At 32.5% G+C, this 15,075-nt stretch overlaps 1 protein-coding gene across 2 annotated transcripts; it reads right to left on the reverse strand.

Annotated features, from left to right (window-relative positions):
* Positions 1-1,346: 1,346 nt before the first annotated feature.
* LOC139513659 (uncharacterized) lies at positions 1,347-12,217 on the reverse strand. Of its 2 annotated transcripts, XR_011662494.1 has the most exons (7): positions 11,761-11,964; positions 10,056-10,125; positions 9,166-9,267; positions 8,628-8,712; positions 7,756-7,962; positions 3,742-5,310; positions 1,347-2,976 (listed from the first exon to the last, which is right to left on the reverse strand). XR_011662494.1 is itself a non-coding variant. In XM_071302358.1 (6 exons), the coding sequence occupies exons 1-6, from the start codon at positions 11,925-11,927 to the stop codon at positions 4,415-4,417; spliced, it is 1,527 nt and encodes a 508-aa protein (XP_071158459.1). In that variant the 5' UTR covers positions 11,928-12,217; the 3' UTR covers positions 1,347-4,414. The 2 variants fall into 2 exon arrangements, 1 of the variants encoding a protein (XP_071158459.1); XM_071302358.1 differs by having other exon boundaries at positions 1,347-5,310; positions 11,761-12,217.
* Between the last annotated feature and the right edge of the window lie 2,858 nt (positions 12,218-15,075).

Genomic DNA, 15,075 nt, shown 5'->3' on the forward strand with positions numbered 1-15,075 from the left:
TTTGATGAAGTTGAAGTCCAATCAAATTGACACTTATTAAACATGTTCCCCATGATATGATCTTTCTAATTTTAATGCCAAATTATAGTTTTGACCCCTGTTTCACGGTCCACTGAAAATAGAAAATGGTTCAGGTTAAAGTTTTTGATGACGTTAAAGTGCAATCAACTTGAAACTTAGTACACATGTTCCCTATGATATGCTCTTTTTAATTTGATTGCCAAATTAAAGTTTTGATTCCAATTTCATGGTCCACTGCACATGGAAATTGAAATTGCGAGTGGGGCATCCGTGTACTAAGGACATATTCTTGTTTTAAACTATAAGCAATTGGTCAATTTTATTTGTTGTATGGAAGGATTGTAGGCTGTACATGTCTACCTTGTGTGGTTTATATGACCATGACCTCATTTCCTTGGATCATGTTAAGTCTATGTAATATTTGTAGGAAAGCTTTCTTTTTAGGACTATCAACATAATATCAATGGTTTGTAAAGAAAGCGCGACATTTCAATGTGTGCACTCTTGAGGTGAGGGACAAATAAACACTGCCAGACTGACCTATAAACTTACAACCATAACATACACCAAATATAGTGCACTTATTGCTTATGGTATATAAGAAACAGACCTTATTAAACAAATTGAGGCAGTTTTTTGTACTCCTACTCCAAAATCAACCAATCAAAATGTTGGATTTCATGTTTTGAGCATGATTTTTGTGCTCCAAGCACTGATCAAAGTTTTATGACTTCAATCCCTGTTGTCTTGTGGTAGTGAGCATGTCTCAAGTGTAATATTTCTCACATCAGATCTGATTGCTGTCAAGTCAAGATTTTAAAGTGGTATTTGATACTTCCTCCATAATATTCAAAAACTAATTGCCTTAGAGTCCAAGTGTGTCTAAGGGGATGACATGTGCCTATATAAAATTAAAAGCACATTTCCTCATCTGCTAAACATGTCTATCTAATTCAAGGCACAGGGTTGATATTGATAGCTCATAATCAAAACCCATAACTCCTCTACCTTTTTACAACTAATGGATTAATTTCCAACTTTCCAAATCAGGAATAGAGCAAAAATTCTTTTGACTGGCTACAGTGGCGGATCCGGGGGGGGGGGGGGTTACGGGGTTGGAACCCTCCCTTTTTTTTGGCCGATCAATGCATTTGAATGGGAGCATATAGTTGAAACCCCCCTTTACTCTGGGTTGGGAACCATCCCTTTTTAAAATGTCTGGATCCGTGCCTGGGCTAGTCTTAAATTGCTTCTGAATTTATTTCCAAGCCATTACAATTTATAATAACAAGCAGCAACATATGGCATTAACTAAATTAAATATGCAGTGTATTCACTATATTTTATTACAATGAAGTATGGAACAAACAATGTTCTTCCAAAACAAACAATTTAATAAATGTAACAAACTATACAAAACAATAACAATAATCACCCTTCAAACAACAAAATATAACAATAATACATGTTAAGCTAGTAGGTCACAGCATATCATTTTAAATTTTTATTTCACTAAACGTAGTACACATGTACTATGTTAGCGAACTCAACTTTATGCATATCTTGTTTCAGAATTCATCTTATGTGTTTCTTAATGAAGATTTCTTAACACTTTGATACTTTTATGCTTGTTTAGTTAAGCTAAACTGAAATACATTTCTTAGTAGATAGCAATATATATGTCCCTTGCTCATAAAAAAGTCATTACCCCAACCACCCATAATTTGAATTTGAATATTACTTTAAATTCTTACAAATTTCCAAAGAAAATGCTACCACTTACACTTTGTTATTTGATTGCAGTATAACTGCCTATGTGATAAATCTAGAACAGCCCATATAAATATATAGCATTATTCACTGACTTATAGAAAAGACAAAGCAAAATTTCATTATTATGCAGACAAATTGAGAAAACAATGATTTACCCTATATTGAAGTGTAATCCTACAATTATTTACTCATAGGTCCTATTATAATCTCTTATTAATATTACATAACATGCACTATACACAATAAAATAGAAACTTAAACATTATAATTTGAAATTTTAGAATTTAAAACTCATAAGTCTTAAATAATATCACATATTTGGTGGAATAGTTTAAGATTTTGTTAGCCAACACTATGGTGTATGCTTTTGACAGTATGTCCTAGAATACTTTAGATTATGAAATGAAAATTTTAGAGTAATTCCTAATCTCACTGCTTTTAACAACTTTGAATATAATACAACCTCTTGATTTGCATAATTGATGAAATATTACATGGCCTCTTTACAGCAAGATATTATAGCAAGGTACTGTATTGTCTAGTTTTCACTCTTTCATATAAAAATATATCTTTAAGTTAGTGATTTAGAATTCATAGATACCCCCACTTGCAAAATAAATCTTTAAATGTAAATTCTAAAAACATCTTTCTTATCAAACATGGCCAGTATCTTATGTTTTACGACACTGGGTTGAAATCTAAAAAGATTCTGTCAATTAGTACTTTATCACTTTGGTACAAAGAAAAAAGTTTTTTAAAGGTAGAGGTTCCCAAGGGGCAATACTCTTGATAACTCTTTCCCATCCAGAAACAAAAGAAAACCTAATTTTCAAATCAAACAAAATAAGGGCATAACTTTTCAACAGTAAATGTCAAGCAGTATTGGTCAAGCAGTATTATCATTATCATCTGGACGTTTGTGAAACTCCTTTAAATTGACTATGACGCATAACTCTTGAAAGATAAATGTCAGAACCATTACAAATGATTTGGAACTGTAATTTATCCCTTATGACATTATTTAAATTTTTAAGCGATTTATTAAAGGGGCATTTTACATATCATGAATCCAAACTTGAGATGAACAGACAACCTGACAGGTGTATCACGATATACAGCCCATTGCACATGTTGCAAGGTACATTTTTTAGGAGTTTAAAAAAAAAGAATAATTTACAAAAACTAGAGGCTCTAAAGAGCCTGTGTCGCTCACCTTGGTCTATGTGAATATTAAAGGAAGCAGATGGATTCATGACAAAATTGTGTTTTGGTGATGGTGATGTGTTTGTACATCTTACTTTACTGAACATTCTTGCTGCTTAAAATTATCTCTATCTATAATGAACTTGGCCCATTAGTTTCAGTGGAAAATGTTAGTAAAAATTTACAAATTTAATGAAAATTGTTAAAAATTGACTATAAGGAAAAATAACTCCTAAGGGGGTCAATTGACCATTTCGGTCATGTTGACTTATTTGTAAATCTTACTTTGCTGAACATTATTGTTGTTTACAGTTTATCTCTATCAATAATAATATTCAAGATAATAACCAAAAACAGCAAAATTTCCTTAAAATTACTAATTCAGGGGCAGCAACTCAACAACAGGTTATCCGATTCATCTGAAAATTTCAGGGCAGATAGATATTCACCCGTTTAACAATTCTACCCCATGTCAGATTTGCTCTAAATGCTTTGGTTTTTGAGTTATAAGCCAAAAACTGCATTTTACCCCTATGTTCTATTTTTAGCCATGGCGGCCATTTTGGATGGTTGGCCGGGTCACCGGACACATTTTTTAAACTAAATACCTTATTGATGATTGTGGCCAAGTTTGGTTTAATTTGGCCCAGTAGTTTCAGAGGAGAAGATTTTTGTAAAAGTTAACGACGACGCTGGACGCCAAGTGATGAGAAAAGCTCACTTGGCCTTTTAGGCCAGGTGAGCAAAAAATCAAATTATTTTGAAATTCATTATTGCTTGTAAACAAAATATGTTCAACAACAGATTAGTGCCACAATATCTACATTAAAACAAGATTAAGTAAATAGAAAAATAACCTATTTAATGCACCAATACTGCAAAAAGTCATAAAACAAACAGCATTTTATAACTTCTTATCTGTTCATTATAAAAACATATGTACACTGATGATAAATCTCTCTCTACTTGTAAAACAAAGAGTGCAAATGCTGAAATGTCTAACTGTCATTACTGATTATGATTAAATTTTATTCAGAGGCTTTAAAAAAACACTTTATTTTTTTTCAAAATAAACTGTCAAAATCTTAGCTATAGATCTTTACAATAAAAATAACAAACACTAAATTTGATAACAACAAAATATTTTTTAAACTTTTAAACTGAATACAATTCCACATAACAAAAAAAACAAAACAAAAACAATAAAAAAAATTCAAATAAAATTTACTGAATGTTTGAAATTAAAACAAATAACAACCATATAATTGCTTTCATTTTCTTTTTTTTATCAAAAATTTTAACACACAAAGTCATATTGTAAAAAAACATTAAAATTATTTATTTGTCAGAATTGTTCTGATATTTGTATGCATAAATATCTTCAAATTTTCTATTTCAAAACATTTTCTTTGAATTTTCAATGCATTTTTACTTCCTTCTGTCCTTCTGAGGCATGTAGGAGCTGCTGTTCTACCTGTGTATGTATGGAAACAGTCGGACCACAGAAGTTCACAGGGATACTAATGGGATGATATGCTGAGGATGCTGTAGTATTTGTTTCATCTTTAAACACATTTTTGAAATGTGTAGGATGTATTGTCACTGGAACATAATGTGTTCCAAGAGGATGAAGTACAAAGGCAGGTAAAGGCACCTGTTTTGAATCAAAACGTCCATCACTGCCAAAGTCATTCTGATATCGTGGAACTTTGTTTTTCTCGCAATAACTGTTCGTAGAACTATTTTCAGATCCCAAATATCGACTATATTCAGTGCCAGAACTTGAAGTTCTACAGCCCATTGATTTTTGCTTTCCTTGTTCATTTTCATCTTCCATTGAATCCGAAGATCTATCACTTTTGTGATGATAAGGATGTCTTTCTTGAGAAAACCGTTTTGTGATATTGTGCTTAAATTTATAAGCATGTGACTTGTGATAATCAACCTTGTGTCCATTACTACCTTCAGATGAATTCTGGTCACTGGAGCATGAACTGCCTCTTGACCCATTACATTCATCTTTCTCTGCTGTATCTCTCTGGACAGACTGCAGTGTAATGCATGATAAGCTTCCATCTGACAATGACTGATTACTGGAACTACAGTACCCTGATGTTTGGCTGGATGTTTGTTCTGTAGGCTTCAATAAGGTACAAAGATGTTCATCTTGTTTTATCATGGCCATGTTATTTTCAGAAATTCCCATGCCTTGCAGCACTTGACCATTGCTCTGTGAGTTAAAATTTGAAATAGCTGCTTCTGACGTCAAGGAATCGTCAGGCTTTACATCTTGGACATCAGATGCAGATTTTACTACAAAAGAAAACAACTAACATGAAATTATTGTACTATGGTAAATGTAAGTTGAGAGAAAAAAATTTACTTACATGAACATTACATTCCGAGAGTGGACTAGAGCTGACAGTTTGTGTACATAGGAGATATACACATCTCTTGTTATTCATAATTAGCAACACTTTTAAAATAAGTATCAAAAATTATCAAATAATTAGAAACTAATTCATTAATTTTTTACATAAAAAAAAAACCTAATTAAAAAGTTATTACAAATGTGCTTACTAAGTAATAAAATATACTACATAATTTTTATATAAATATAAAAACATGTACATAATCGTATTTGTTGGGAAGCAAAATTGGATTCACAACATTAATTCAAAACTCACCAAAATCTCCTAGAAAAATCAAGAATTAGACAATGAACACTGATTGATTAAGACAATACTCAATTATGACATTTCAAAACCTTGTTGATGATCATTGACGACAAGGTTGTACCAAGTTGTTTTCTTCAGACATAAAGTGCACAGGTCACAACCTGAAAATCATCTTTTCAAAACAATTCAGGTAACATCCAATGACAAAACCATTTAAGTTACAAGATAAAACATTCATCATGCAGAGCTGCAGTGCAAAAACTAGTACTGGACCAGTACTTATCGACTGTTCAACCAATCTTAAACATAACCGAAGATTATTTTGAAAATTGCATCACCAGTTTTTGGATGGCTCACCCTATTTATGAATATCTGTAAAGATATTCAGATAAACTACAGAACAACTGGTCATGAAATTTTCTTAATGACTTTCAGCTATGCCTAAGACTGTGAAGAAGAAGTCACAACTAATATGGAATATAGAGTATTAGTTTCTACACTCAGTAACATGTACACTGTATAACAGACTATTGTCACGACGGTATCACATAAAGAAAATAAGTAATTAAGGATGTACTTAGGTGAGGTTAGGTAAAAATTAAGAAATTAAGAAATCAAAATTGATACTATAAGCTGGTAGAGCATCAATTAAGGATAAAGATAAGCTAAAAATATTGATAGGTCATGGACCTCCTTTTCGAGATATATTTTAAGATTTAAAAATATGGCGGGAAAAGGCTGACTCAGACTTTTACCTTATATTTGCATTGGTATTATTTGGGTCTCAAAACAAAAGAAAGAAAATCAAGAATCTTCTAAAATTTTGATAAATGACCTTTCATGAGCTATTAAGTCTTATATGAAAAAATAAATGGGTGTTATGGGGCAAAATATTTTACATTGTATTGTATGGAAAACACCAAGGAGTCTGAACATTTGACACAAATTACAAAACCTCACCTAAGTACATCCTTAAATGAAGTCTAGTTCTAATGTATTCAAACACATCACAACTACATAGACTTAGAAGTCTTTTAGTTCGAGTAAAAGTCAAAGTTATGTTTAAATTACTTACAATGAACCCAAACATTATAGACAATAGCTTGTTAATACAGTTATTCCACACGTCACACAAATATAACAAGAGAAACATTAAAATCATCATTGTGTTTCATGTGTATCTGTGAACCAGTGTTACTGTATTGCCTGTTAGGGCTAATAACAGAGCACAGATCTATGATTTTAAAAGAAATAGATGCATTACCTTGAAAAAACAAAATGCACCCTGAAAACAACTAGTACTGTATTAGTAGAGAATTACAAAATGTGAAACAAGATATTTGTTAACAAAATTTTTTTTTTCTCAAATCTTTAATATCATGAATGTCAACTTCTATCTGCTGAAAATAAAGTGTTAGATAAATCCAAGACAAGCACATCCTTTAATGTAAAAAACTGGAAAAAAAAGTTGATTGGTTCAGTATTCAATGGACAAGATATTTTAAACTAACTGTTGTAAGTTTCAACATTTGTCAGACATAAATGGTGCACCGATATGGGTAAAGAGGATAGATTCACTGTTTACAAATGTCAAATACCCTTTCGTCTTCCCATAACAATTGTTTTATCAAGATTAACCAACGTTTTGTCCTTAACAGGTATTTCCACTGTTATATATTTATATCGGAGCACTCCCACTTTGGATAAATTGGTTTCATGCTGAAACAAATATTCTCACAGATATTTACACAGTGTGGTGGGGTGCTTATAGGTTTAAAATCATTATATACAGGTTTAGACTGTGATTTTAAAAACAATGTTGATAGCTTTTTATATCGTTTACAAAAAAATGGTGCAGGAAATGGACATAATTACATTTCCGGATGCGGGAATATAAAAAAAATCTGTTTTGAAAAAAATATGTGTGGGCGGGTCTGTCAAACAAGGAATTAATTTGGTGTCGCCTAAGAGAAAGACAATAAAAATCTAGAGACGGCAAAGCTTACACTGACCCTTTGTTCAAGATGAGTTAAATATAAACAACATGTCATGTCGCTATACAAATAAGAACAATTCCTACCTGTTGATATCCGGAGAAATTTCTTACTGCTCTGGTCTAAAAAGTTTGTCATTCTCTGATAGAAAGCATCTTTAGGGTCCAGCCCTTCTGTGTCTATTAATTGATGTAACATCTCCTCCTGACATTCCTTATATCCCATGTAAAACTTTTCCTGACAACATGGATTGGAACCCCCACCATCCGGTGGTAACTCTTTCGACATCATTTCTACAATTATATCAACACAATAACTGAATACATTTTTGTATGAATGATGATGTCTAAAGGATAATGATCATCATGAACATATGATACAAGTTGCTTCTAGCCTCTAGGATGTTTGCAAAAAATGATACAAAAAGGACAGATGTAACAAGTTTAAATCAAACCTGCTACAACATTTTTGTACAATAAAACATGGTTATAATGAAATTTCTGGGGCCCAGTGGTTTAGTGGTGTAACCTCACTATAAACTTCATTATTTAAATTGATAAAACAAATTTCGCTTTACAATTGTGACGTTTGTTTTATCTCAGTTTGACAGTACATTTTGTACTTATATTATATTTCAATGTAACTAAGTACAAATGTATGGCAGTAATTAGAACTCACATACTGATAACTAATACTTATATATCTGTATGCAGAATTTCATGAAATCACAATTATCTATCTCCCTTTTTTGTCCATCACAATAATCTCTGAATTTACAGTAAAATTGAGTACTTATTTGTTAAATCATTTTATAGAATTAAATGTAACTAGAATATTCAAAAGTATAACTAATGAGAGGAAGTATTTAGCGTTGCTTGACTTAATTTTTGGTGAAAATATTTCAGCTCCTTTTACCCATATATTTCAATACTTATATAACTGTTATAATGTTTCATACCTCTGAAATTATGCAAGTTCAACAGGTTTCGTATAAGCTTTGATGCCATTTCTATTATCTCTGTCTTCTCAATACGACCTTGACCCTGAAATATAGAGGTAATTATGCTATTTTTTGGCAATTTACTATTCACATGATGGATACATTTATATATCTAAAAATAAAAATGTCATTTTTTTAGGATTACAGAAAAGTCAATAAGACATTTGTATATATGAAGTGAAGGCTCGAATATGAGGTTCTCCTAGGCCCTTCACCTACCAAACCCATATTCACACTCAAGATAAAGTATTCAACCTCAATTCTCCAAAAATAAATCAGAATCAAAAAGCTTGTGAGCACTGAAAGGCAAAGATTGCTTTATCTAACTAGGCAAATTATAAATTTGAGTTATCTTCCTTCTTTTAATATTGACGTTTCAAGTTGAATCTATTTTTATCACAGATTTATATACCATGCATTACACCCTCCTCCCTCTTTAATTATAAGTATTCAGTCAACAGAAAGTTGAAATATCCATTTGTTTTAAGTATTTTACCTGTTTCAAGTAGCTTGGTGGGATAAGTCGACTGAGTTCTGCTAAGCAGTTATTCATGCGATCTCTTCGCCTCTTTTCTATGATTCTGTGCGACATTGGATCCTATAATAACAAATTACAAGTTATAAAACCATAAACAAAATGGTTCTGCTTTTTTGTTCCATTTAAGGTTATATACATGATTACTATCAACAACTGAACTTTTTTTAAAAAGAAACAAACTTGATTTTTGCAGGGAGAGCTTTTGCTTTGTGTCAGGTATGAATGTGATTTTTTGATAAAAACTAATTCGAATAATTCAAGCCCTTTCCGTGTCATATTTTCTCCCACACGAGGGCTTGAACTCCTTATGATCATTGGCCACGTCACCTGCTCTCTGTGAGAGAGAGCTAATCGGCGGTGATCAGGATAATGAATCTGCGCAACCGTCTTGTAATTGTCTTACCAAACATGTTTATTCAATTCACACAAATAGGATAATTAATTAACATCAATTAACATCAGTTTACATCATTTAACATCCGGAACTCCTCCTTCTTTAGCTGCCAACTCAGTAAAAAATTCCCATATTGCATAGCGGTGTGAATTTTCCGGTTGACGGTCTTTATTGAGGAAAACGTTCAGGCGTTAATGTAGCCTTCGTAGATCAGCAGAATATAACGACTGAATTATTCGGGTTAGATAAAAACTGAAATAAAAGTGCTCAACCCATGTTGGGTTGTTGTCAAGTGCATGCAGGAATTTTTGTGTCATGAATCGTTTTCCTTCCTAAACAAAATCAATTTAGTGTCAGCATCATCTAAAAGTTGACACACTGGTCAACTTGTTCAGCATTCTCATGCTTATAATAACTCAGGTTTATGACAGACAAGATAGTATTCAAAACTTACCCTTGGTAGTTTAGCCTTTTTTATAGACTGCATCTCCAATTCTTCTGGTGATATTGCAAAATTCAAAGGCCTGTAAAAAAAATTCACGCTTTAGCCTTTATATAGTAAAATTGAGAATGTGTAAAAGAGACAACAACCCGACAAGAGTGCAGAAAACAGCCCAGTCACCAAAGGGTCTTCAACACACAAAAAAAATCCTCCTAATGGAGGTAAAATATTTGCCGGAAGTTATCTTGAATTAACAAGTTGTTAATTTCTTTGTTATTTTGGTCTCTTGTGGAGAGTTGTCTCATTGACAATCATACCACATCTTCTTTTTTTATATTTATTGAGAAAGTTACATTGTATTAGGGCATGGGGACTACATACATGAGGATTGTATAATAATCTACATGTACAGTTTTTACAGATATTTTAGGTGCAAATTTTGAAAAGATATATATATATATATAGGAAACACGAAGAATATTAGAATAGTGGTAAAAATATTGCTTATAATATATATTTAATTTTGAATTAAAACTTTATTATGGTTAACATGGTTAAGAAAGACAATATCAAATTGTTTGTAGTTTAACAATTAAGATTTAAAAAAAAAACTTTAACAGCTAAGTTTTTAATTTTGAATTTTCCAATGGACATGTAAGATTCTTAGAGCTTGGTTAGCCTGGCTGGTGTAGAATCAGTTCTAGGAATTCCCACAGAAAGTAACTATAAGTTAGAGTGCAATAAATTCGATTATTGCACTAGTACAATAAATCTTCTAAATTCATGACGTCATCAACGACAAAATCTTAGTTTAAACCAATTTTTACTTTCAAATATTATATTGCTTTACAATTAAAGAGTTACTGCATGAATATTGTCCCTCGTAGAACATATATTTCACTCGCAAGCTCTGCAATATAAAATTCTATCCAGCAGTCAGGACAATATTCCCCAATATTCATGCAATAACCCTATATTATTGTACATATATGAATACAGCTTGTGACAATGATGATGGTTTCAAAGAAATCAATCTTAAAAAAATATTATATTTTTTGGAAGTGTACTAAGCTCACCAAAAGCTGGAGACTATTTTCTTAGTTTTATGAATAGTCCCTGCCAAAAGTAACAATTATCATTAACTAAACTTTATGTTTGTGAACAAATGCGCTTGTCAATATTCTTGCAAAAAATAATGTTTTGCACTGTATATTTATCCCAAACAGGTTAGTATAATACTTCTGAATGACTGATCCCAAACCCAGAACTTCAAAAAAATAAAGTTGGTTAAAATCGAGGTTTGGGGTGTTGTCAACTTCCACAGTTCTAATCCTGAATATCACAATTATGCTTTCATTCAAATCTAAAATTTTGAGTAGCATCATTCTAGTTTGCACCCTTCATAATTGTATACTAGGGTACATACATCTGTCAAATATTTTTTTCACTTCTCCAAAATATCCCTTCGAGCACCTCTCACTTACCAGGTGTACAGACACGTGCCAGTTTTCAGTCTCGAAAAATTACATTTTTATCGATATTTGGTTGAAAACATATAAATCTTATAGTTTTAAAACGTATGCATTTATATTTAACTTCAATTTTCTTCAGAGTCTTTTAAGTAATTAGAAATTCGTAAAACAAATAAAACATGCGTGTTAACACGTTTTGCTACATAACCTCGTAAAAATCAAAACAAATCTAAATAACATCTTACCTTTCTGCAATCTCGAGCTTTATTCTCTTTGCTGCATGTTCGTCCATGAAAGAATCAGACATTGAATTTTCACATGTATTCATTTTGTTTACATTAGACACAATAAAGTCAAACAGCCGCAGTTCCCACTTTTGTAAATAAAGACCACAGCACATCTCACGTGTCATAAAATGTATGCATGTGACGTTGGGCTATTTCTGATTGAAGTCACGTTGGCATTTATTAAGCTCCTCCTTCGAACAAATCTGCCCAGCGGTCGCGGTTATAAAGAAATATAATTTTGAAAAGCTAAGATTGTAATTTAGTTTGACTTTTTAGTAAACTAGTTGAAATGGTTGGGATAATGTGTACAAAAAAAAAACATTAATGTCGGAACACATGCACCAAAATTAATCATTGATTTTTTTCCAACATAGCTCAGATGTATCAACATGTGTGTGAATTATAAAAATGTGACGTTCGTGTAATGTGTAAACATAGATCATTTACTAAACTAATATTGTGAGTCCAGCTGAACTTGTGTTTTTTTAATTTTCAATCAATCTGGGACTAATCAATCAAGTGATCATCAAGTACAATGTACATGTACATGTATGTTGTAAAATCTAATGTTGCCACAATTTGGGTACCTATTTTTTTTAAAATAAAATACATTTTTCTATGAACGATTTTTTCTTAGCTTTATTTTCCGTGCAAATATGAAACTGACATATACTTTAAGCCAATTTAATTACCCCCCCCCCCTTTTTATTTATATCCATCACTATACAAAAATAAAACAACCGAAGTCATAACCGTCATTATAGCCATGTTTCCAGTGATTAAGATCGAATAGCATATCAAATTTCGTGCGTGGATGTACAATATTCTTGGTACCGGGTAACCTGGGGGGTCAGGCCTGCAGCGACGCCGGATTTCGCGATTTTAACAGAGCTTTTATTTCTGGATTTACCTCCATAAAGAATGTTTTATCATATGTAATGGGCACATTAATATTTTCCTGTGGGTATTTCGGAATTACTGGTTCAATTTTCGTTTAAAAAATTGAGAAAGAATATCATGTGGCAACAAATAATCCGATGATACACTGACACCCCCCCCCCCTTAAAAAAACTCGACCAGGTAGTCGGAAACGGGGGGGGGGGGGGGCGAATCCAGCCATTCTATAAAAAGGGGGTTCCTATCCCAGGACAAAAAGGGTGGGGTTCCTACTACATGTTCCCATTCAAATGCATTGATCGTCCAAAAAAAAGGGGGGTTCAACCATATATATAGTGACATTCTCAGTGTTGCTCTTGTTATAAAAAAAAAGTGGAAGAGTAAATGCACATCGATTATAGATGATTTATTTTAGTCTCTTGTTTGACACTAAGACATCATAATCATATTCACATAGTGCAAAAACAACAAAACCTTGACATATGAAAATACATTCACAAGTGAACATGGTAAAAATATCGCCAACATTTTTAATGGACGAAATATCAAATATTTTGCACACAATTTCAACTTGAAAGGGGTAGGGGGTTGTGCCGCTCTCTGCGCTACATCAGAATCCGCTAATGCTTTATTATAACACTCAACCAAATTTAATTGAAAGTCCGAAATGAAACAAAAGCATAAAGTGTGTCATGGAATAGAAGTTCTGGTTTTCAAAATAGAGAATGAAGGACCAAGACTACAGAAAAATTAGGATTAGCGAAAAGTAGGCTAACAAAATTTAAAGAATAAAAAATAATAGACATTGAAACATGTGAAAGATAAAGAAAAGACAACAACAGGTAGCTAGGGCGATAGCCTTGTGTACACATGAAGGAATGTGGAAATGAAAGAACCCAACACAGACCCTTACAGGAGTTTCAACGAGGCCCAACCATATTTGTTCTAGACTGAATAAATTGTATATAAATCAGGAACTCATGTAAAAGAGGTGCTCTGGAAGTGAAAGCAGATCCTGCTCTACATGTGGTATCGCTGTATTTCTCATTATTAACATAAGCGGGGCACTGTTTTTGATATCCTGTAGTGTTTGTCGTTGATGGACTATGTTTGTTTTTGTTCTGCGGTTGTGGTGTCGACTATTATATTTTTTGTTTTTGCTTTTCTCTGTGATGCATATTCTTGCGTGTGCATGTGCTGTATTTTTGTCCCGTATAGTGTTGTAATATTAGACATTTTTTCAAACATTGTCAAAAAGCGGGAGGGTTGGTTAGTCAGTAAACCAGGTTCATGCTACCATTTTAACTTCAAATACCAAGTCATGAGTATGGCAGTTGTTATCAAATAGTTCGTTTCTATGTATGTTGGCGTTTGTTTTTGTTGCACCTTAGTGATCCTTTGTTTTCCTCTTATAGTTGATGTGCCGTTTCCTCGGTTTTAGTTTGTACTTCGGGTTTGTTTTCTCTCAATCTAATTATGACTTTTGAACACCGGTACTCTATTCATGTAAGTACAAACTCGGTAATAAGTCAATTCGGTAGGTCACATTTGTATTTATATAAATGGAACTGGATTGTAGTTACCAAATGGAACATATCTGCTATCATCTGTAAAACGGATATTCCATAACGGTCAACTAACTCTTAATGGCGATGATTTCAACTTCACCATTTGGAACTCTTGGTTTAATAGCTTCCTCGTGAGCAGCAACCCTCTATCAAGGAAATCATGGTAGGAAATACAAGCCCGGGAATATCGTATCAATTAGGAGATATATAATCTGTATGCAGGCGCTGCTGGAATATTGCTACATAGAAATAGGAAATTCACAATAGGGAAGCAAAAATCATCTCTTTTGACGTAATGATTTGTTTTCCAACGACCCTAATTGTCAATTTCTAGTCGAAGTCGATATGAGGCAGATTTAACAGTATCTGATGCATCCTTTTTCTCGAGTTCGATGGAATAGATGCATGAAAGTATGATTGACAGGAACTCCAACAAGCGGACTTCAAACGTTTATAGTGCGATGCCGCAAAATCTTTAAGTATCTGTTAATTAACTCGACATGTCTTATGGATGCATGGGTTCCGATCAAATTTTTGGAACCTCGTGAATGATCGTAATTACGGAACATACCGAAATAAACGGATGTGTACTTAATTGTCAAGGAAATGAATTTACCGACCATGTGAATGACAAATATGTCAGTTTTTACGGGTTTTGTTGCTTAAAAACAAATAAAAAGAAACGAAACGAAATCCCCGCGACTGTTTTCACCAAATAAAAAAAAACAAAAATAAAAAAACTGAAGAGTAAAAATACTCACAAGCCATAGACATTTCAGTTTAAGTTGCAATCAATTTTAAAATAGTA

This window comes from Mytilus edulis, chromosome 1 (assembly GCF_963676685.1).
Source record: "Mytilus edulis chromosome 1, xbMytEdul2.2, whole genome shotgun sequence".
Lineage (NCBI taxonomy): Eukaryota > Metazoa > Mollusca > Bivalvia > Mytilida > Mytilidae > Mytilus > Mytilus edulis.

Coding starts and splice junctions, on each gene's coding strand:
- LOC139513659 (XM_071302358.1), bottom strand. CDS start 11,927: ATGACACGTGAGATGTGCTGTGGTCTTTATTTACAAAAGTGGGAACTG. Junction 8,713..9,165: donor CACCAAGCTACTTGAAACAG/GTAAAATACTTA, acceptor TCTATATTTCAG/GGTCAAGGTCGTATTGAGAA. Junction 7,963..8,627: donor GAACTTGCATAATTTCAGAG/GTATGAAACATT, acceptor ATATAATTGTAG/AAATGATGTCGAAAGAGTTA.